Below are 24,042 nucleotides of genomic sequence, written 5' to 3'. Positions count from 1 at the left end.
GTTTTTCCTTTCAATTCATTGTAGAAGGATTTTTGTAGTTTTAGTTATTTTATTTTTCAATCAAGCAAACATAGAAGAAAGACTTAATAATAATAAATAAAATGAAAAAAATAAATAAGTAAAATACGTTTTCTTCTCATTTTCTCTCCATATATGGAGAGAAAAGTTGGGAGAAAAATGGGCTATGGGACCCACCTCATTTTCTCTCTAACTTTTTTTTCCTCCCACTTTTCTTTTCTCATCCAAACAGAGGAAAAACCACTTCTCTTCTCATTTTCCTTCCTAGTTTTCTTTCCTCCTTTATTTTCTCTCCATTCAAACATAGCATTAAATTAGTTGTTTTGTTTTATTGTTAATTACTTCCATGGACGTTTTTTACAACATATTACCATGAATATGATGGCCAAAAAAATAATATGTTTTGTCTAAAATATTTATAATAATTTTTAAATATAATTAATTAATTATGAAGCTTTCTAATTAGTTAGCTAAATTATTTTAACTGATAATTTTAATGACTTCATTTATTTATGTAAATTTATTATTAAATGGTTATAATAATAGTAATCAGGGTGAGTATAATTATAATTTGTTGCCAACAAAGTTTATTACAGGGAATGTAGCACTCCGAATTGTTACCTATGACATTTTACAATAAAAGGAGTATGATGCGAAGTGCAACTAATTATTTGTCCGTGCCAAAATTCCTGGTGAGTAGTGCCATGGAGGCGACAATTTCCGCTCTTATTGGTGCCAAGGGCTGCGTGCAAACTTTGCCATGAAAAGAAGCCTGGGGTTAAGAGTAGATGCTGACATTACGCCGTTTTAATTTGATCGTCAAAGCCTCGGTTATGCTATAATTATTGATTGGTTTCAAACGCGTTAATGTTACGATATAATAGTTAGTCGTCTAATTTGAGTATATTAAGCAATTTAGTTAAGTTAGTTATATATAATAAATATGTGTTATTTTTTTAAAAATATTCTTATATATTAGTTAGAGTTAACATTTGATAAAAAATATTTAACATGTGTAGTTACTGCAGATACTGCTTAAAAAAATGAATAAATATGAGAGACATGATTGATTAAAATCTTATATTTAAAACCAAATTAAATATTAACGTAGTTCTTATACAAAAAAGAATCCGAGGTAGTAGCTTATGCATGTTACATGATTGGTTGTTTTAGAGGTGTTGGGGGAGAGGCGAGTTTGAGAGGTACGGAGCAATGGTCCATTTTCATTGTGAGGCAAGAAAGCGAGGCTTGCCGGTAGATGAAGACTACTATTGTTTTTGGAGATGAAGACCAACATGACTCACATCAACAAGACACCAGAAGGCAGCTGATCTCTTAGTCATGTTTATTCATCTGATAATGATTTTTTACAACAAAAGACACCCACCAGTGAACACGCTCACTCGAGCCTTCCATTGACATTGTTTATGATGCCAGTTTAATTACTATTGTAAGGATGAAGTTATTAAACGGATGGGGATGGAATTATACCAAAAACAAGCTTTTTTTTTTAATCTAAAAATAATATTGTGGGTACGCAATTTTATCTTTATGAAGGACTATAATTTTTTTATTTATTTGAATTTCAATTTAGTAAGTTTTCATTGTGTAACAATTTAGGTTAATAACATTGTTAGTCAATTTTAGTTTTGATCTCTTCAATTTTAAATATTTTCTTTTAATCTTTATAATAGTTAATTTAAAATGATTTGGTTTGAGTTTAGCAGGCAATTTCTGTATTTTTAATCACTTTTTAATTTTAGTCCTCATATTTACATCATTAAATTTTTAATTTTAATTCATATACTTAAATTTAAGTCAATTTTTTTATGAAAATATTGTAATCCATAATTTAAAAAGAGGAGGGAAAACAAAATTTGATGGAATTCTAATAACTAACAATAACGATATCCTAATTTTTAACATTGGGTTTCCAAATGCTAATGTTATTTTCCCCGGATCTTAGGTCGTGCGTTGCCGGGAGTCCGGGAGTCCGGGTCTTAGGTCCCGCGACTCCCACAACAGTTTACATGTGTGTGCACATATTGGGCATGCATGCGTATGTATGACTGCTGTCGCGTGCATGTCCGCGAACCGGGATCTCTGGTTGAAACGAGAGTGCAATATTCGTTAGCCTCTGCGAAAGCGAGCGTCCTTCGTACGGATCCCCTAGTAGGCGCATACTTAGATCGAGCAAATAGATCATCAGTACCGCCGTGGCGCTTGTGTCCGCTGACCCAAACCCTAATCTCTTCCGTCATGTTTTCGAGCTGAGTCCTGCGTTTAATGTACCCATCCCGCTTAGCAGCTGTTTGACCAAACCTCAGCTTTCATAACCGTAATCAAGTCATGTGGACTAATGTTTTCAAAATCGTAAGTCTTTATTTTCTGACCTGTCTTGGCTTTTACAAATTTACATCTCGTTATGTTATGTGTGCTTTGAGACCGCTTCTGCCTTCTTGACTCCTCACATGTAGCGGGAGCTTGATAAATTAGGGGTTCGAATCCAGTTTCTCTTCCCAAAATTTTCTTTTTCCTCTCCCATAAAGCTTAAATTACACTTGGCAAACTGTTGTAACAGAGCTGAGCATGCACACATGTTAAACCAACTTTAAATACAGGTAGTGGACCCGAGGAATAGCAACGCTGGGAATGAGCTATTCCCCCTCCCTCAAATGCGGGCGCTTGTGTTTAACGTCCACATGATACATTTCTTCCTGCTTCGCTGAACTCGATTCATATGATGGATAGCAGCATACTTTCACTAATTTGAATCTAAAATATGGTAGATTTGTTAATCACTTAAAACTAGAAATAAGAGGAAATTGAATATGATATATTGCTTTCTTTAGTAGTTCGGTGTAATTCAGGAGATAATTTTGTTATAGGTAGTTCTAAATTCAGCATCTTTCCAAAGAGCGTTCCTTTCCTTTAAAGCTATGCTCCAAATTATTTAGTTAAGCATGGTTTTGTGCAACTTGAAACCAATCATGCTATTAAGTGACTGTATATTTTCACTCAATCTAGGACTATTGTTCTGAACGGGGTAATTCCTACGGTATTCTTTTCAAATCTAAATATAGTGTCCTTGTAGTTATTTTGCAGAATTCTGACCTGACACTGCTGTTCGTCATGTTGTGGTTATTTTCCATTTGATTAACGTCATTATTAGTTTCTTTTTTTGGGGGAAAATCTCAGCAGGAGCGTCAAATCTAAGAGCGTGCATGTTATTGTTTACGGTAGTATGATTTTCTATCAAATAATCCTTTTTGTTCACGATGATATAATTTTTCCACCAAATCCGATTTGTGGAAAGATTCTGGACTTGATCTTGTTTTATCACCTTTCTCACGAGGAACATACATGCTGTTACTTTGTATTTGTCTATGGGCATTTATGTATATTTTCCGGATATACACGCTTATATGCATCTATGTTGTTGGCAATTTGCTCAGGGAGGTCTTCATCAAATGTCATGGTTCCAGTTTCTCCCACATGAACCTGATCTGAACCCTTTACCTGACAAAAGGTTATTTTACAAGGCATATTCTTTCCTTTTATTTTCCACTTAACTGCTAACCAATGGAAGTTATCATACGCTTTGTTAATTTTTTTTCCATTGCAGTTTAAAAGTGGAACAAAAGGATGCTGCAATGTTACTGGTGCTTTCATCACATATGCAATTGCAGAAGGATGGGTTTCTCAGCGCATGGACCAATTCCTTTGTTGGACCCTGGGATCCATCTCAGGGATTGCATAATCCCGGTAGAGATATCAAATCCAGCTGTTATAGATTAATTATATGCTATCAGTTGTGTTTTTGATGGAGGAAAGCGTTTGCTTATTTCATTAAGTCTAATTTCCGTCTTACCAAATGTGCAGATGAAAAAATCAAGCTGTGGCTTTTTCTTCGTGGGCGCCACTCCTCAGTTGTTGAGACTGCTCAGCCTGCAGTATCTAGATTAAGGGGTATCATACAAACCTAAAGTTTTGTTGTGATGCATCATCTTCATGGATTGCTTTCAGATATCACCAATGCAAGATACTAATTCTAATTTGTTTTTGTTGATAAAACTTTAGACTTACGTTGATCTCTATGGAAGTTTTCTTCGGGCCCTTTTTTTTTTTTTTCAGGTTTTATAACTATATTTCTGCTCGTGAAACATTTTTATATGTAGTTGCTGCATCTGGATTTTGGCTGGCTCCTGGGGATTCGGAAGAAGTTGCAGCAGCTCTTTCTCAGGCTCTAAGGAATTGTATAGAGAGGTGGCTGATAATTTGTTACAGAACTTTTTAGAGTTTAATTAATCTTGATATTTGCTTCACATATCTTATAAAATTTGGCAGAGCACTGCTTGGGCTTTCCTACATGAGATTCGGTGATGTGTTTTCGAAGTATCATCAATGTCAAAGTGAACAACTGTTCAGGTATGTTGTCGATCTATTGAGATTATAATGTTATTATAATCAAATGACAGCTTCTAGTGATAGATCAAGAAAATTATGTTGCGTAGTGTTAGGAACCTCTAAACATAGAGACAGATATGAACTGGAGGAATCAGGGGAAGATATATTGAGTAGGGAATCTGCCTCCAAAAGGGAACAGCCTGTGAAAAACACCACACTCGCACAGAGTGCATCACAGAAGGTGTTCTGAGTAACTAGAAAAGGCTCAGGGTCACTGGGCAAAAGCAAATGCATCACAACACCAACAAAGAACATGAACACTAGCTTTTGAGAGGCTAGTTTTCTCGTCATTTTAGCCCCCCTACTCCACTTATCCATCTAGGTGGTGAACAGTTCCCCTCTTTAAAAACCTTTCCCAATCGCTCTCAAATACTACTACTACTCTGTCGTCATTTGTGCCCCCTTTGTCTCCTCCCTCTGTTTTTGACCAGCTTGTGCTCTCCATCAGTTCGCTTCTCATTTCAACTTCACAGGTCTGATGCTTGCGCTCTCTCTACTTCCATTCCCTGTTCTGACTCTCTCTCTCTCTCTCTCTCATCTCTTACAGGTTTGGTGCCTGTGAAATTGTTGACTTTATGTATAAATATGTACGTGTATGTATAAAAATATTTCATTGTATATGTTTCCTTATAGGTATCCTAAAATTTTAAAGATTGCCTTGTCTTCCGTATCATGCTATCTTGTATGTGATCCATGTACTTGTATTGGTAATTTTATATTTTAGATAATTATACTTGCATATGGAATGTTGAAATGCAATTTCTAAAATCAATATTATTCTCAGGGTTAGGTTTACTGACTTACTAAAAAATTCTGGCATGGGCGAAGTTGATGAACATGCTACTTGGGTCCACTTAAATGATTTTCCATAAATGCATCCTATTTTTGTTTTAGTGAGGTCACCCTTGATTTGAAGACTAGTTTTTCGGGGTGGGAAATCCCAATTTTGTTGTAGTTGTTTTTGTATGATGGGTAGCTAGTTAGAATCTCTACTAATATATATAATTTGCAATCTGACTGGAGATGACTTAAAGGAGTTGATAGTGAAGCTTTGAATTCTAAGCGCACTATGTTTTCTCTCATATCGTTCTATTATCTTTTCTCCTATAAAAATGGGATCCAGATCACACTGAAACTGATTGATCTGAGCTAGCTTCTTTTCGTGCTTTCTATTGGGTCATTGATCTGAATATGAAATTCATTATTGAATTTTTTCACTGCTTGCTTTATTGTCTACAGGAGAGGACAACCTACGCTTGAGTTCGTTTTTGCTGCGACTGAGGAGGCAATCTTTGTACATGTCATAGTGTCTTCGAAGTATGTTAATCCAAACATTTCGGTTAGTCAATATCCTTTGTTACACTGATTGTTAACATTGTCTTCCTTCATATCAGGCATATCCGAACACTTTCCACACGAGACCTGGAAAAAGTATTAAAACATTCTGTGGATTCTAAATATAGACTTCCAGGTCGGTATGCATTCTCTTGCTTTTTTTTTTTTTTTCCGGTTCAAAAATAATTCAGAGGGCTACTGTCCTTTTACGTGCTGGCCATCCCTCTTTCTTGTTTACTTTTTGATGGGTTGGGAATAGAAAAAGAAGTGAAAGATCTTGCGAATGTGTCTGTTGGGAATTTGTGAAGTTCTCTAACTAAACACGGAACAATATAAATAAAGTTCAAAACCAGCCAATGAAACTTGATTCTATTTGACCGAACAAATATTACAGTTACGTACTTTAAATGACACTGGCAAGTGAAGAAATTGGATGAACACTGCACATAAGATGAACAAAAGAACTAAAGTATTTATGCTACACTTATGCCATGAACACAACAATACAGCGTTTAATCCTCAAGAGTCCAACAGGTTTGCCAACTTTCAAGATGTTGGCTGTCGCCAATACTTGACTCGTATTTCTCCTTCCATATCGTTCTCGGCTATTTTCTTTACGCACCTATTCACAACCTTTTCTGACAGCCCCTATCCTCAGTGTTGCTCCCTTCTCTTACTCCTTCACATCTGGTATATAAACCTTTTTGTTCTCTTCGGGACCGGTAGTCCCCCTTGTTCTGCCCTTTTGCCGCTCCCGTGTTTCCTTCCATGTATGTGTCTAGTGGCAGTGCGTTGGAACCCATCAGTGTCCTATGTTTGTTAGACCACTGTGCACTTAGATTGCATGTAGTGTTAGAGTCTAGAACCAGAGAGTCTTTCTAACTTGACCTTTTCAATTTTTATGAGCAGATATTTCTTCCTGGTTTGTTTGAGGGAATAAACTTATGGTTTATCTTAGTGGCTCTTTAATGGCTTTGCGAAATTATTATTATTATTTTTTTGGGGGGGGGGGTTTGGTTCCTTTCAACGTAATCCTTTTCTTTTCCCATGTTTTCATTGCCCTGTATGTGCTTAAGAAGACTGTATGGCATTCTAAGGAGAGAGGAAGGGGGTTGATCCTTCACGGTTCTCACAGTTTTTTAGTACATTATGGACTGGACTGCTTTTTGACAAAAAAAAAGTGCCCTGATTTATAACCAATGATATTCTGAAGGACTAATAAGTTCATTTTGGTTTCTTGGTTGGCTTCTCTGGGAATCTCTTCTGATTTTTGATGTCAAAATATTTTGTGGCAGTGATTGTTTCTCCTCATGGCATACGTGGCAGTCTTACTGGTTGTTCACCTAGTGATCTTGTCAAGCAAGGCTACCTGAGGTCCTTTCCTTCCCTTTCATCTGTATGTTTAATGTCTGAAAATATCACCCAGAACTAATATTGGATTTTTAATCTTTTGATTGCAGTTCTAATAAGAACAGGGCGTCAAATGGAATCATAGGTTTCCCGTATCACGTTTCCCACAGCATTGGTTGCCAGCTCAGGGGACAAAATTGTTTTGTTGAAGTAAGTCTGGGCTTCCCTAGGTCTGGAAGTGACAGGGCGTTGCAGACAAACATTAATAACTTACGGAATTTATCCAAGCATCATGCTGCTGAATCTCCTGCTTTGGGAAGAACTGATCGCAAGGGATCATCGGATCAGTTGTCAGATTATGAGAAAACATTTCTCTACCCGGCTGAGGCAGTGCTTGTACCAGTTTTACAAACATCATCTGCAAGGTCTTCTTTAAGAAGGTATTTTTGTGGATGTGTGCTAGTCTCCTTGATGCTTTTTGATGTCTAATTTTGTTTTCTCTTTCTTTGATTTATTACTTTGAATTTTATTTTTTGACATATTTCTCTTCATGTACTTTGACCTTTTTGATGACAAAAATACATTTATTCCCTTTTACATTTTCATGTAATGTACAAACATGCGTGCAATGCTCATAATATTGAGAAAGGATTGTTAGATCTTTTCGCCCTTTGGATACTTTCTACATGTTTCTTACTCTATGACAATTTCAGATTTTGGCTGCAGAATTGGATGGGACCATCCCTCAATGGTTCTTCTTTCTTCATACATTGGTTGGTGCTCTCTCTCTCTCTCTCTCAAACACACACACAGAGACACACGAGCGCTTGCACATGTGTGGGGTTGTGCACACATACATCATTTGTGCATTTTGTTGCAGGGTAGTTAATATTTGTTGTTACTTTGATGCATGAGGTTAATTGGGAACTTTTCTATGCAAAAGATTGTTGACATGTACAAATATATAGCACAAATCTTATGTCTTTGTTTTAATTGGTTCATATACTTTAGACTCTTGGAAAGAAGCAAAAAATATATCTGCATGAGTCTTGCTTAACAGCTTAGTCATTTCATAAGGATCTGGATATTTGGCTATTGTATCCTGAATTTCCTCATATTAGTCTGGTATTTTTGTTCTTTCTTCTGCAGTGCTGGTAATGAATCAGCTGAAGATCTTTGGACTGAAAGCAACGGAACCTGCATGCAGCATGGTTATGACAGTAGTAGCAATAGCAATAGTAGCAGTATCAGTAGCTTAAGTGCCAGTTCTAGTGATAGTGATTTGAAGACTGCAGGACCAAGTGAGCTAGAGGCTGATGCAGATTCTTTAACGTGTAGACAGTCTGTGGTATCTTCTGGTGATCAGTTGGAAAGTGATGGCCCCAAATTGGTATTGCATCATTGTGTTCAGCAAAGTGCTTTTGGTTATTTTGTGCACTACTAATTGGTTTTCCGTGGATAGTGATCTTAGCTGTCAGAATTCAAATTAAGAAATGTGGCAATTTTTTGAATCCTTTTTATTAAATGCATATATTCTTGCCTAAATAAGTCAGCTGTGGTCGGTGCAGGGTGCTAAACGAACTCGAACAGGGGCCGAATCAAATAATCAAGTGGGTACTACTACAAATGTTCCTGGGCAAGATGCTTACATGTCTGATTTTGGTTCCATGGAAATGAACAATTCAGCCATTACACGAGTTGGGAATGAGCAAATGGGATCTTATTGGGATTGGGATGATGATGATAGAGGCATGGAAATGGATATTCAAGCTCTTTTATCTGAGTTTGGTGATTTTGGTGACTTCTTTGAAAATGATTTTTTGCCTTTTGGAGAGGTATCTCGATATCTTAACTGCTAATTTAAAGGATATTCCTTTTGGTGATATTCCTAAAACCCACAGTCGGATTAGTGTTAGTAATTCCATGTTGAAACGCTACATTCCCCATGCAAACTCTGCATTCAAATGTTACGTTTTGAATTTACGAACCCTATTTTCTCAGAGTAATGAGATTACATGTTAAAAATCTAACTTTTGGCGCGTCATTTATTTTTATAGAATGAAAAAGGATATGTTTATTTTAGATTCTTTTCAATGTCTTTTCTGTTTTTTTTTAAAAGAAATGGAGGTTATCCTGTTCTCCTATATTTCATGTCTTCTGTAATTAGATATTTTCAAGAATATGAAGAGCCCTGTTTTCCTTACTTCTTTTTAAAAAGAATTGAATGAATGCAAAATTGTCTTTCATGGACTGACTGCGTTATAACTCGTACTAAAGTCTGTAATTCCCTTGGATTTATTTCTTGCACTGTATAGCATGAATATCCTTGATGTCCTAAATTTCCTTTGACTCGCATACCAGTCTGCTGGAATCTTATTTTGATCATTGTCTGGTAAAAGCCCCCAGGAACTGCGGAATCTCAGGCAGTCATGTTTTCTGCTCCAGATTGTGGAGATGTCAATAGTAGTCCTGTTGGAGTTATGGATGCTTCAGATCCAATGCTTTTGCCAGTTGGATTTCCTTCCTTTGAGAGCTTCAATCCTCCTTCGTCAGTAGCTGTTGAGGAATGTCTCAGCAAAACTCAAGACAACTTGAATACTGCTGCACCACTTGGTCAAGCAAATCATACTCCTGTGTCTTCTTCGGGGGAGTTTGATCACATAATAAAAGCTGAAGCAATGATGACATTTGCTCCTGAATTTGGAGCTGTTGAGACCCCTACTAGTGAGATTTCAACATTATTTAGAAGTCCATATCTCCCTGAATCTCGAAAAGCTGAGAGTTTAAATTCAAGTTCAAACAATTACTCATATGGTGCAGCACCACCACCCTCTTCTCCCTGCATTGAAGGATCAGATGGGAAGAATGGCATGATAATTAATACAAAAGCATGTTCTGGTAAACAAGGTACTTGTATGGGGCTCCAGTCAAAAAATTACTACACTTACATGGAGGGCAAGAAAGAGGGAGATGATAAAAGTTCAATTACATGTAATGATAAAAGCATTGGAAAATCTGAGGGGATGGTGCCTCCTTCACTCTCTGCCATCGGTTCTAATGCTGTGGTCAAATCTGTCCAAAGGAAGATGACTGATCCTACACTTGAAGCAGAGCAGTTCCTTCTATCTGCTAAGACTTTGTTAGCTACTGATGTTGCTTGTTTATTGTTTCAAGCATCCATGTGCAGGCTACGGCATGTTCTGCTATCCTACAATATCCTCATTCCTGCTGGTTTGGGTCGGTCAGTTGGGGATGCATTGTTGAATCAGCTACCTGGTGACCCTAGTGCCACCCCAGACAACATATCCAGCAAGTATGAGGTGAAGAAGAAAGAGAATATCCCAATCAGAATAGCAGGAGATATTGATGGAGGAATGCTTGATGGGCATCTCAATGTGCCTGTTGGTGTCTGGCGTACTCCCACTGTGGGAGTTTCAAAAGTGGTAAAATCTTCAAATTCACCAAACATGGATGTTGCTTCATCATTTTCTCATAATTCATTCAACGAGGAAGGCATCCTTTCTTACGGTCAAAGGCAACCACTTCAAGAGCTTCTTGACGGCATTGCACTCCTCGTCCAACAGGCATTATCGTTGGTTGATTTAGCTTTGGATGCTGATTGTGTTGATGGTCCTTATGGTTGGCTTGCTTTACAAGAACAGTGGAGACGTGGATTTTGTTGTGGGCCTTCCATGGTCCATGCTGGTTGTGGTGGAACTCTGGCCTCTTCTCATTCACTGGATATTGCGGGTGTGGATTTGGTGGATCCACTTTCTGCTGACGTAAGTTTGTTTAATATTTGTTTTCAAAGTGCTTCTTGTGGACCCTGCTTTTACTTATAAAAGCTCGTGTCACTTGTTTCAGCCTTCCTGAGGGGTTGAGGGATGTTTGAAATATAACTAAAATGAAGTGCTAGTCCTCTTGTAAGCAGGGTGTTTTGGAGGGTTTTTTTTTTTTTTGGCCCCGAAATTGCTGAAATATTTCAGTTGCAAGGTTGATGAGTTTGGAATTGATTTGTTATAGACACTCATTCACTAGCGGTAGATGTTAGTATCTTGAAAAAAGGGTATCATCATGTTGTTTTTGGCGACTCTGATAGCATCTCAATGGTGTTGTATTGTCATCCATGACTATTAGTCTGACAAACACATGCTGTCTAGTTGCAAGGACTAACTAACCATAGGATATGCTGAACCCTGTAAAAAGTACTTTAAGACTCAGACACGCTCTTAATTATGTGATGTAATTTTGGTATCCATACAGAAGTGCATATTCCATTTTCTACAAAGGCTACATGTTTTTTGGTATATTCCACATAATTTGAGTAGCATGTGCTTAACCATTCGTATGAGATTAGCCTAATTGTATATTGTATTTTTTTTCTCTCATATCCGGGACATGTCCTCCAATTTCTTAGATCTCCTGACGTCTTTAAATGTTGCAATCTTCTGATTATTAATATCGCTTTCTTTGTACATATGCCCTTTCCTTTCTTGTAGCTCATGCTTTCATTCGTTACTGCTTTCAATAGTATATTTTGCTTCTTATTTCATTAATTGTTTTTCTCTATCATTATGTGATATTAATCATGTCAATAATCTAAAATTTCAGGTCCATGCATCAACTGTGATAAGTTTGCTGCAATCTGACATCAAGACAGCCTTAAAATCTGCATTTCCCAATTTGGAAGGGCCATTATCTGTGACTGATTGGTGCAAAGGACGCAATCAATCGATTGATGCTGGAAACATAATTGATGGAGTTTCTGCTGAGTCCAGCACTGGCGAATGCAGAGATTCTTCAGAATCAATGAGTCCATCCCAGTCATCTGTTGGTGGATCATCCAGCCTTAAGGGTAGAAGTCTGCTTTTACATGAATGTTAAATGTTTTGATTTTTCAGTAACACTAATATTTAAATTGACTGTTGAGTAGTGTCCAGCATTACGGATGGTGCCAAGGCGGATGAGACTTCCCAAAGGAGATCTGGCCTAGATATTCCACATTCAGAGTCAGAGCAGCAGCCTAGTTCCCGGCTGAAGCCTACCCTTATTGCTCTTCCATTTCCTTCAATACTTGTAGGGTATGTGGCCTTTTCATAAATCATAATATATGTTTGAGGACAAGCTTGAATGCGTCCTACTATCAGTACCTAGGACAAGAAGCTCTTGATACTATCATCATCTAACAAAATTCTTAGCCCTAAGAGGTAGTTCCAAAAAGAACTTGCGAGGACAGCATTATGAATGGGAGCCTTCAAATTAAAAAAAAAAAAAAAGGTTCTATAACCGAAAATATTGGAAGGTTCTAAGATGCATTTGAAAAAGTGGAAAGTGAGAAATTGACAAATTGTAGACATTCTGAGGTCCTATCTGCATATCACGGGAGCTACTAATTTTGGAAAAATCAAGGATGTTGCGCTAAGATCAGATCAAAACCTGTGTCATTCTGCAATGCAGCCTGCTTCTAGGTTTATGTTTATTAAGGAACAGACAAAAGCTTAAGTGTGCTTTATTTAATCAGAGTTTAGTAAGTCATAAATAACTAGATTTCGGTCCTGTCGAAGTTTCCCTTCAACCATATGAGGTATATTTGTACAGCGAGTCATAGCCAACTCTAACCGGCCAACCAACATAACCACACAAACATCCTACCTACCCTTACAAGCTCACTATCTTTCTTTGATTCTTGTGTGACAAAACTGGTATCTGATAGAATGAAGTTTGGATGTTAGTACTTGTGTTGGGAACTTATGATTAATATGTCTCGCAGTTATCAGGATGATTGGCTCAAAACGTCAGCAAACTGTTTACAGCACTGGGAAAAGGCTCCTCTGGAACCTTACGCTCTACAGAAGCCCGTAAGTTAATAAATAACTACCACTGCTTTCTATATGCTTGTCTGCTTCATATTGTAAAATTCAATTACTTGAGGAATAATAAGTTCAGGACCTGAATTTCACAAATGTGATTATATGGATTATTTTTGCAGATTACATATTATGTTGTATGTCCAGATATTGATCCCCTTATCTCTGCTGCTTCAGATTTTTTCCAACAACTAGGAACAGGTGAGTAAAGTTGATCGTGCTACAATTAAATCATGTGGACTGTTGTTTGATGTTTATGTTTTCATATGTGGAACAATCTATCCTTCAAGTGATTAGGATGTATGATGTGCTCGAAGCAATTAATGTTTCTGGACTTTCATATGAGCCTTATTACATCTAAGAATAGCTCTATGGAGTTCCAGTAGAATGCTTTCTGATTTGTGTGCGGCCTGATTAATGATTAAAGATTCATCTCATTCTGTTTCTTCTCCCCACTTTGCTCATTGAATTGTTTTATGTCTTATTATAATTCTATCCTTTTCAGTCTATGAGATATGCAAGCTGGGAACTCATTCACCTCAAGGTTTAGGGAATCAAATGGAGACAGAGTCTGGGAAATTGTCATCTTCTGGCTTTGTTTTACTTGATTCTCCACAATCAATGAAGATTGAGAGCAGCAATGCATCTCTTGTTGGTTCGATAAGTGACTACTTTCTCTCACTCTCTAATGGTTGGGATCTGACTAGTTATCTTAAGTATCTTTCAAAGGCTCTTAGAGCTTTGAAGCTTGGTCCATGCTTCTCCACAAATCCAAATGAGGGAAATAGCAGTTCATGTATGGTAAGCAGATAATTCTTTCGCTTAGATCTAGTGGTTAAATGTTCATAGTATATCCCTTTATAAGATACCCTCTGGTTACTCCTCCCTCCGTTCCTTTTTGCAAGACAAAATTACCTAATTATGCACACCAATAAAACAATTTTAACTAATGTCTTAATTTTCCCCCTTTTTCCGCTTTTTACCCTCAATTTGCTTGGCATTTCCACTACATGTGTATTTACTCCAGAGTGCCAAGTCTTTTTATTATTGAACAGGGGCATTTTTGGGAAATTATTGAATATTCATAGAATGAGGTTCAGATCGGAAACCGACAAACCGGCCACTTGTCCGGTCCTGTTCTTTCCAAAAGTAGGGAAAATCTAACTCGGAATAAACTGTTCGGATAGAACCCGGCTAACCGGCTGGGTTGGGGGGTTACCTAGGTTACTTATTGTTTTCTCCCAACTGTGACACCACTCCCTTACTGGAGGAAAAAAAACCGAAAGCTTGCAGAAAAATATGAGAGAGAGAGACGTGTGAATGAAGAAGAAGAACAAACTTGAAAGAAAAGAAGATGAAAGAAATTACCTAGCAACAATGAAGAGGAGGAGGAGAATGATATGAGGGGGTAAAAAATAAGACACCAACCATATCTCTGTAAAAGATGAAAGAAGACGAAGAGAGGAGAAATAGAAAAGGAAGAAATGGACTGAAGAAAGAATGCTTTCGTGTGGGAGGCTGAACCTAATATTATCAATGTCAAATCTGCTACTGTATTGGGAAAAATACAAAGCTGAGAAGTTGCATAAGGAAATAAATGCATGCAAGAAAAATGAAATTTCAATCCCGAACTCCTATGCAGTTTAGTTGCGTGGTTGATAATAAATTAATAATATTAAATGCATAGGTATAGCCATATATGTCTAATGGATACTAAAAAAAATATAGGTCTAGAAGCAAAATAAAATTTATGATACTATAAATTCTTTAAAATCTTATCTTGCCATTTATTTTTATTATTATTTAAAAAAATTTTATATTGTGATTATGTTCTTGTATTATTATTTTATCTAAAATATTTACTATATAATTAAAACTTATATTATTTTAATTATAGCTGGTTTGACTCTGATTTGACCTCAATCTAACCCACTGACTCTTGGCCTACTGTGTCGATCGGTTTTTAATACCTTGGAATTATGTAAATTTTCTTATACTACTACTTTCGATCCTTAATATAAGAACTAGTTGATTAATTTGAATAGATTAAGGAAGTTTGTTAAGTTAGTTATTTGTAATAAATAAGTGTTATTTTTTCTAGAATATCCTTGTTAGTCAAGTGTATTAGGTAGAACTATCATTACTACAAGGATTATTTTGGAAAAAAGTGGATAAATATAAGAGACAAAATAGATTGGAGTTTTATATTTAGGATCAAAATAAAAGTCAAATGAGGTCTTATGTTAAGGACCAGAGGAAGTATATAGGAAAATCCCACCTAAAATTGTCTTATAATTAGGAATAGGGGGTATATGATGTTTGGTTGGAGGGAAATGTAGGAGGTTCTACCAAAATATTTTTGTATCCACAGCTTATGTGGTATTACCCCTTTTTTGGGGTTCCCATGGTCTTTATTTGCAGGGTTTTCCATACAGATTTACAAATAGATCGGATGGATTTTCTAAACTATTTTTTTTCAGGCTTCTTGTAAGAGGAGAGTTGAGTGTCTTACAACCGTTGTTCCTCTTTTTATCCCTTCTAAAAATTCAGAGAAAAACTTAAAAATATGACGTCAGTAGTCCTATTTGTTGACACGTTGTCAAGGCTTTAACAATTCATGGCAGGATTGATAACTTAGGAATGGCTTTCTCATTCTATATTTTTTTTCTCTTCATTGTAATATTTTTTTGGTCTTTGTATATAGGTAATCTATGTGGTATGCCCCTTCCCTGATCCAACAGCAATTCTTCAAACTGTGATTGAATCTTCTGTTGCCATTGGATCAGTTGTCCAACAATCAGATAGAGATAGAAGATCTGCTTTGCATAGTCAGGTTGTGAAGGCATTAAGTGGCTCAGCAACTGTTGATGAAGCTTCAGCATCTAATATCATTGCGCTTTCTGGGTTTTCCATTCCAAAATTGGTGCTGCAGATTGTGACAGTTGATTCAATATTTAGGGTCACAAATCCATCCCTGGGCGAGCTTGTCATTCTAAAGGAGACTGCCTTTACAGTATATAACAAAGCTCGAAGAATCTCACGGGGATTCTCTAATGATTTTGCCCCATCAGCATTTTCAGGCAGATCTCATTCAGTTTTGACACAAATGGCTTCTCCCATTTCTGGGATGTGGAAGGATTGTGTTGGTCCACGAATAACAGGACACTCACTTCCGAGAGAGGGTGACATTGATGCTAGCTTGAGGTCTAGTTCTTGGGATAACTCTTGGCAACCAACAAGGACTGGGGGACTAAGTTGTGACCCTGGTAGATCTGGGGATTACTATCTTAATGATGAAAGTTGTTACATGTTTGAACCCCTTTTCATTCTCTCGGAACCTGGTTCTGTGGAACATGGTGTTTCAGTTATTGGTAGCCCCATTTCTGAATCTTCAAAGGTATTGGCAGATGACAGTAGTGGAAACTGTATGCAGAATACAAGTACAGCAGGAAATTTGGATTCTGCTTCGAACCTTGATGGGTCTGAGCCTGATCAGAGGACTCCTCCAAGTCTACATTGCTGCTATGGATGGACAGAGGATTGGCGTTGGCTTGTATGCATCTGGACTGATTCTAGAGGAGAATTATTAGACAGTAATATTTTCCCTTTTGGTGGAATCAGCAGTAGGCAGGATACAAAGGGTCTACAGTGCCTATTTGTGCAAGTTCTACAACAAGGCTGTCATATACTTCAATCTTGCTCCTCTCCTGATACTGGTGTTGTCAAGCCTCGAGATTTTGTGATATCACGCATTGGAGGCTTCTATGAGCTTGAGTACCATGGTAAGTTTTCTTCGTCTCTTTCTCTTCATCTTCTTCCTTACCATTTGTTTAGTACAATAGAGGGGTCTTATTGAGTGCCTCATTAACTATTGTTTGCGATATGTAGAGAGGTTAGAAAAAAAGGGGGGGGGGGGACAGAGGGATGGAGGGAGGGAGGGAGGGAGGGAGATAGATAGATGAGGGTGAGGAAGAGAGGAACAGATAGGCTTAATTCTATTATTCCCAAAACCTCATTAAAGTGACCCCTATTCTGCCCTTTTATAGACCCTAGTTCCTAAACCCAATTAACTAACCACCCATTAACCTATCTTTACTAACCAATCTCACCACGTGAGTTTATAAGTGTGAGCAATGAAGCCACATGTGAAAACAAGTATCATATTTGTGATAAAATTGGTTCAGGTATATTCGCAGTACTTTTCAATATTGTCATTATTATTATTACTATTATTACTGGATCATTAGCAGTTTATTTTATCAAAATGAACAACTATTGTAAATGATAAATTTAACCAAAATTTGTGGAGGCATAATCAAAGATGTATATGAATGTTAAACTTTAGGCGACGTTGGGAGTGGTCCAACCTTTAGGTACATTTTTACCAACGTTCCATCACTTCAGTAGTATGTATTTGGTTTTCTGCATTCTCTTTATGTTTGATGTCTAATAGTCAATTCTACTCAATTATGTTAAATAGAAGTTTATGTCTTTCTTATATTTGTTGTCACGTTCACTTTCCTATTTATTGACTCTGCCTATTACTTCAGAGTGGCAGAAAGCTATTTATTCCGTGGGGGGATCTGAGATGAAAAGATGGCCCCTACAGCTGCGTCGAACTCTGTCTGATGGGATGCCTGCCACTAGTAATGGTACTTCCTTGCAACAACAAGAGATGAGTTTGATCCAAGAAAGGACTCTTCCTTCCTCACCCAGTCCTCTGTATAGCCCTCATGCCAAGGCAACTGGTTTTATGAAAGGCAGTTTAGGGCAACCTGCTTCTAGAAAGCAGCTTATGGGTGGGCATTCTATGGCTGACAACTCAAGGGGTTTGTTGAATTGGGCACAGAGCATTAGTTTTGTTTCAGTTTCATTAGACCATTCATTACAGCTTGTTCTTCCAGCTGATTCATCTTCTCCCGGTGAGTTATATGCAATAGGTTTGCTTCCAGTTCTATTTTGTTATTTCATGGTACTGCTCAGATTCTGTCTGACTATTTATATAATCGCATGGATTAAATCAACAATAATGAGTTATATGTAGATATTTTCTCCGGATTGTGGCTCCAATGTTTATATCAGTTAGTTATGCATTCCCATCACGTGTTTCTTGGGACTCCTTAAATTGTAAGGGTGCAAAATACTAGCGTCTCTTTATTCGACTACTTGAGTCAATTATGTTGTTGACTTGGGAGAGGGGAAGGCTCTGAATTTATGGTCTAGAATTTAGTTTATTCTGAATTTGAAAATTGTTTTTGGACATGTATAACTGTTGAGAAGCACGGTAATAGCCTTATAGATTAGTGGCATGAAAGTTCTTCTATAAGTGGGAGATTGCAGGTTCAATCCCGCTTATAACACAATTAAAAAAAAAAAAAAAAGAAGCTGCTGAGTAGTGTAGTATATCAAAACCAGAGTAGGATTAGTTTTGAATTGACAGGAGGAACTCAAAGTATTTATATTTAAGCATTCATTTTGATTTTGGAGTTATTTCATGAGTGTTGGAAGACAAACATCTGCGGGAGGAACTCAAAGTGGTAGTGGGATCTCTATTTCAGGTTACATCGAAGGTTTTACGCCAGTGAAGTCTCTTGGTTCTACATCTTCGGCATACATTCTGATTCCTTCTCCCAGCATGAGGTTCCTTCCTCCAACAGCTCTCCAGCTGCCCACTTGCCTCACCGCAGAATCTCCACCACTGGCTCATCTGCTTCACAGCAAAGGTTCTGCCCTTCCTCTTTCTACTGGATTCGTGGTTTCAAAAGCTGTCCCTACCATGAGGAAGGACTATAGGAGCAACCTGAAAGACGAATGGCCTTCAGTACTTTCGGTGGGCCTGATTGATTACTATGGAGGCACTAACATTAACCAGGAAAAGATTATCCGAGGAGTAAACAAACAAGGTGGTAGAAGTGTAAGCTGGGAAGCTAAGGATTTTGAGATCGAGACGCACTTGGTTCTCGAGTCTCTTGCTGCAGAGCTGCATGCCCTGTCATGGATGACTGTGAGTCCAGCATACTTGGAGCGACGTACAAGTCTTCCTTTTCATTGTGACATGGTTCTAAGACTAAGGAGGCTTCTTCATTTTGCTGATAAGGAGCTCTCCAAGCAGTCAGAGAAGTCTTGACTCCTTGAGGTTAAATACAATGGTGCCGACAAACCTTTATAAACAACTAGAGCTCTGAATGTAGACTGTATCATACTAATTACTAGGTCTGCAGAGTCTGTAAATTATATGTAAAGCCCGCTGGTGCATTTTAGGAAGAAATAGATTCAGCAATTGTAGATATGAATGGAAATTGTGGAGAATTTATTGATAGAAAAGTTGATTTTAACCCAGGTTTATGCAATTGATAGAAGCGGTTGGTGCTAGCCTGTTGGCAGGAATTTGAAAACTGTTGAGATTTTTGGAAACAAAATCGCTTGCTATTGATAAGATATTGATCTGATGGCCCATCATTATTTCATGTGGCTGATGATGAATTGATGATATAAGCAATTGCGACTGACCATTTTGTTGCTTCGATCTTGTTCTATCTCTTGGCAGCCTTTTGGTTTTATATTCACTGAACGTTATATCGTCTGTTGGATATGGGGATGGACGACTTTTCCTAGCGTGCTAAATTCGGTCTAAATATTAATGTTAAAATGCCCTAGCCACGGGGCTAATGAAACCAATTTTTGATACAATTATGATATTCCTGGCCAGTGATCACACAATAATACATCATTATTATCTGAGCAAAGAAAACGAACTACGACGAAAGAGGGTGGAGACGCAGTGGTTTAAAACTTTGAAGAGCAGTTTTCATGTGGGCCCACTTTGTAGGTCGGTGTCGCCATCATAACTTGCTTTATTCGTAATGTCATCTTAAACACACACGAGTGGCCTTTGGAGAGCCAATAGGCGGAGGGTATGTGGCGTTTTCATACGTCAAGCTACTGTTCTTTTACCTCCTCTACAATCATGCTTGATGAAAGCGCCACAATGGTGTTCCAGGAGCAAGAGTTGCTCGATGCGTTCGAAAATTATTTATCAGATTTTGTCAAAATAATGTGAAAGTAGCCTTATCTGATCCCGAAATAATTTGAATGGTTTTAGAGAAAAATAAGCCAGACCTCACGTGATTTAAGAAGTGTTTAGATGAAAACCAAACTATAATTTTAAAAGTGATTTTATAGTATATGAAATAAATATATAAAAAAATTTATATCGTAAAGTACTTTTTAGAAACACTTGTGGGGATATAAAGTAATAAAGGAGTTTATTAGAATATGTTAAACATGGGTTTGGTGGTTTAAATGCTGTGTTTGTGAAGAGTACGAACTGCAATCACGAGTGGGATTTGGGAATAACAGTTAAATGCTCTAGTTCCTTCCATTAGTCAAGAATCAAGAGAGCTATAATTGCACCTCGGAACTTTCTGAGTGAGGTCTTGAAGGCACAAATGGAAAGCGTGGCAGCACACTCCTAAAACCAAGTCAATCCATCTTGGTTTCCAACAGAATAGACCAACAAAACTCTCATAATTATACTGCTGAATGAATGAATCACTGATACAGATGAAATGGTGGGAGGAAGAAAACTAGTACTAGAAAAACATAAATTAGAATCAACATCAGATAGGAAGCCACCCCTTGTGAAATTATTTATGGTACAACACAATCAAACACCCCCCCCCCCCAAAACAAAGGAATATGAAGCATAGATGGTGAATACATTAAGCTGAGAAGAAAAGGGTAAGGGCGAGTTCAGCTAGAGATGCCAAAAAGGCGGGAAGAAGCAGAGGGGCATCTGATGCTGGGCTTGGAGCCGGCCGGTCAGCCGCGGCGGCCGTCTGCACCAAGCACACTGCCATTACAGCCGCTAACAATAGCTTCATCGTCACACTCGTGCCCTCCATTTCTAATCCGACGCTAGAAGCAGAGCTATGAAATTGAAAGGCGACTGGTGCGGCATATTTACAGAAAGACGAGGGAGGGAAGCAAGTCAATTATTTTGTTAGCACTATACAGTTCGTATTATTTTGGGATGCCATGCCCATGATGCCACAAAGCTGTCCCCATGGGTCGCCCGCCATGAACTATATGCTGTGTTAACTGCTGCTTTGGCATCATGCGCTGTCCATCCTTCATCTGTCTAATCTTACCTCCCGTTTGAAAAGGGATGCTAATCTAAATCTAAATTATATACTATATTAAAATGAGACCATTTTATTACTTTTACTTTTTCACAAAATAAGTTTAGATGAGTAGGGTTCGGACTTATTAGGATCATGGTATGTTTCAGATTTAAAGAGCCCTTACAAATATAGATCAGCTACCAACAAAGTTGAATTTACGACCTTATAGATTATAAATCGATTATTTACTAATTAGACTAACTTTTATTAGTTGCTTTTTTTTGGCTGAATATAGGTATTTTTTTTTATTGGAAGTAATTTTATTTGAGACACTATTAAGTCTTAAATGTGAATACTCCTTCTAACGAAGATTCGAATCTTGATTCAGTATATTGCCATATACTAACCCGTCACTTATTGGTCACTTTTTTTTTTTTGGTTTTCACCAGGGTATTCATCGGAACGAGCCCAATAACTAATCCCTCAGGTACTGTCAAGCTCAAGATGGGAGCGACCCTCCCAAACACGCTTACTCCATTTCCATCCCCTCTAAGAATCAAACCCCAGAAGCAATAGTTAAGGGACACAACTCCCTTACCACTACCAGTTGTGCCAGTGCACGCTGGTACTTGTTGGTCACTTTTAGTAGCTTCTAACAAATACTATCTTTTCTGGGCCAGCTTCTAACTTGCTAACAGGAGTGTGACAGGGCTTCTTCCTTTCTTTCTTTCCCTGTTTTTGGGCCCTCCAAAATACAAAAGAGAGAGCCTCTGAAATCCCAAAATATGGTGCAGCCCACTTCACTAAAATGATAAATAAAGCCCAATTGGCATATTGTCCGGCCCATATGGAAACTGCACTCCCTATATAGCTTATATTGAAATCAAAACCCTAGGCTGCCGGCCGAGCCTCTTCTCCGCGGTTCCTGCCTCGTTTGCGAATCTGGGAAACAATGGGTACTGTCCGCTCTTTCGTTCCTGTTCATTGTGATTGTGTTTATCTTGTTGTGGATGGAAAATGATACTGTGGTGGAGCAGGGGCTTACAAGTACGTGTCGGAGTTATGGCGGAAGAAGCAGTCAGATGTGATGAAATTCTTGCAGAGGGTGAGATGCTGGGAGTATCGTCAGCAGCCGTCGATCGTGCGTGTGACAAGGCCCACCCGACCTGATAAGGCTCGTCGCTTAGGGTACAAGGCCAAGCAGGGCTATGTGGTTTACCGTGTTCGTGTGAGGAGAGGAGGTCGCAAGAGGCCTGTTCCCAAGGGTATTGTCTATGGCAAACCTACCAATCAAGGTGTTACCCAACTCAAATTCCAGCGCAGCAAGAGGTCTGTTGCTGAGGAGCGAGCTGGCCGCAAGTTGGGCGGCCTAAGGGTCCTCAATTCTTACTGGGTCAATGAGGTTCTGTTTCTGATTCTCAATTCTATCTCGTTTAAGCCTTTTCAAACATGTTTGACACTGATCCTTTGGTCCTGTTTATACGCTACAGGATTCAACCTACAAGTACTACGAGATCATCCTTGTGGATGTTGCCCACAACGCCATTCGCAATGACCCAAGAATCAATTGGCTCTGTAACCCCGTCCACAAGCACAGGGAGCTTCGGGGCCTTACTTCTGCCGGCAAGAAATACAGGGGCTTACGTGGCAGGGGACATCTTTATCACAAAGCTCGTCCGTCTCGCAGGGCCACCTGGAAGAGGAACAATACCCTCTCCCTTCGTCGCTACCGCTGAGTTTGATCTTGCCTACTGTTTTCTTTTCATTGCAATTTTGGATTTTAGGTGCATGAGATAAACTTGGGAGTGTCGTTTCAGTGTTTTTGATTTTCGTGTTTTGTATACTTGAGACTCAATGCATATCTTAATATTTAAGTCCTCTTTATGAATTATAAACGAACTGCTTCGATTTTCGATTTGTTTTAAGAAAACAACGTCGATTATTGCGTTTGGCCATAAACTCCTCCGCGGGATCTATCGTGGTCGGAATACATGTTGAATAGATTATTGCGTTTTTCCATGGGCATTTCTCAGCTATATATGAAGGTTCGAAGTTTCTCTTATATTTCTATAACGGATATAAATTGATGGGACGCACACATAGAGACGATGAATTCCCTTCTACGGCAAAATCTAAGCATTTTCCCTCTCTACCCTATTGTTTTAGATATTATCAATATCTGGTTGGATTGGGAGGAGCTAGTCCTTATTTTTAACATGAAATTACTGATTGAACCTGCGCATGCTTAATAATTATCAAGAGTTCCTTTTACACGTACCCGTTTAGCAATGGTTACTCTTGTCAACTCTCTCAAGGCAAAGTTGCTGCCCATTTAACTTTTTCTTTCCTTTTATGATGATTTTTTTCATCCTCTCTATTTTCCAATGAGTTACGCTAGTTTTTAATTAATCTTAGATTTGAAAAATCAGAAAATTGGGATTATAAAATTTTAATAAAAAAGAATGCAAGTTAGAAGAAGAGGGAGTGTTTTTTTTTTATTTGCCATGAAAGAGTAAGAGTAATGAAAATCTTTTAGTACCCTAATTTTCACGCAAAATCTTTTCATTTTTTTCATACTAAACGGATCCTGACGGGTTTTTAGAGCAGAAAAATGACTGAAGAAAGTATACAAGTGTTGAAAAAAATAAATTAAGAATTTCTTATCAGAAATCAGGCATTGAAAGGAAGCTTAGAGAATTTGTGTGGTTGGATCTTGCTAGCGTGGAATCTTGCATTTCAATACCATAAAAGAATTATCATTAACGGTTCCTTTCAGTCCTAGTTGCAGCCAGTTCATGCATCGTGAGAAAGGTAAATTTCATCTTTCTTTATTTCTTTCTTTCTTTTTTGAAAAAGAAAAAGTCAGTTACCTTCAACTATAC

General features: G+C 37.9%; 2 protein-coding genes across 3 annotated transcripts; both read left to right on the top strand.

Moving 5' to 3' along the window:
* The first annotated feature begins 1,998 nt into the window (after window positions 1–1,998).
* Window positions 1,999–19,527, top strand: LOC114718490 (mediator of RNA polymerase II transcription subunit 13). 2 transcript variants are annotated; one of them, XM_028903820.1, is made up of 22 exons: window positions 1,999–2,391; window positions 3,474–3,547; window positions 3,644–3,783; window positions 3,901–3,987; window positions 4,197–4,284; window positions 4,366–4,446; window positions 5,725–5,802; window positions 5,880–5,956; window positions 7,116–7,194; window positions 7,281–7,610; window positions 7,884–7,943; window positions 8,320–8,560; window positions 8,739–9,005; window positions 9,570–10,952; window positions 11,782–12,025; window positions 12,104–12,251; window positions 12,941–13,028; window positions 13,160–13,238; window positions 13,543–13,838; window positions 15,742–16,819; window positions 17,588–17,959; window positions 18,596–19,527. In XM_028903820.1, the coding sequence occupies exons 1-22, from the start codon at window positions 2,368–2,370 to the stop codon at window positions 19,162–19,164; spliced, it is 5,883 nt and encodes a 1,960-aa protein (XP_028759653.1). In that variant the 5' UTR covers window positions 1,999–2,367; the 3' UTR covers window positions 19,165–19,527. The 2 variants fall into 2 exon arrangements, with proteins under 2 accessions (XP_028759653.1, XP_028759652.1); XM_028903819.1 differs by having other exon boundaries at window positions 18,560–19,527.
* Window positions 19,528–22,042: 2,515 nt separating this feature from the next.
* Window positions 22,043–23,179, top strand: LOC114718493 (60S ribosomal protein L15-1). The gene is made up of 3 exons (XM_028903823.1): window positions 22,043–22,116; window positions 22,198–22,562; window positions 22,651–23,179. Exons 1-3 carry the CDS (start codon window positions 22,113–22,115, stop codon window positions 22,894–22,896), a joined length of 615 nt encoding a protein of 204 aa, XP_028759656.1. The 5' UTR covers window positions 22,043–22,112; the 3' UTR covers window positions 22,897–23,179.
* Window positions 23,180–24,042: the final 863 nt, after the last annotated feature.

This window comes from Neltuma alba, unplaced genomic scaffold, assembly GCF_004799145.2.
Source record: "Neltuma alba isolate B1F8T4 unplaced genomic scaffold, ASM479914v2 tig00011850_pilon, whole genome shotgun sequence".
Lineage (NCBI taxonomy): Eukaryota > Viridiplantae > Streptophyta > Magnoliopsida > Fabales > Fabaceae > Neltuma > Neltuma alba.
The sequence above is the reverse complement of the archived record's forward strand: the minus strand, read 5'-3'. Positions and strand labels throughout refer to the sequence as shown.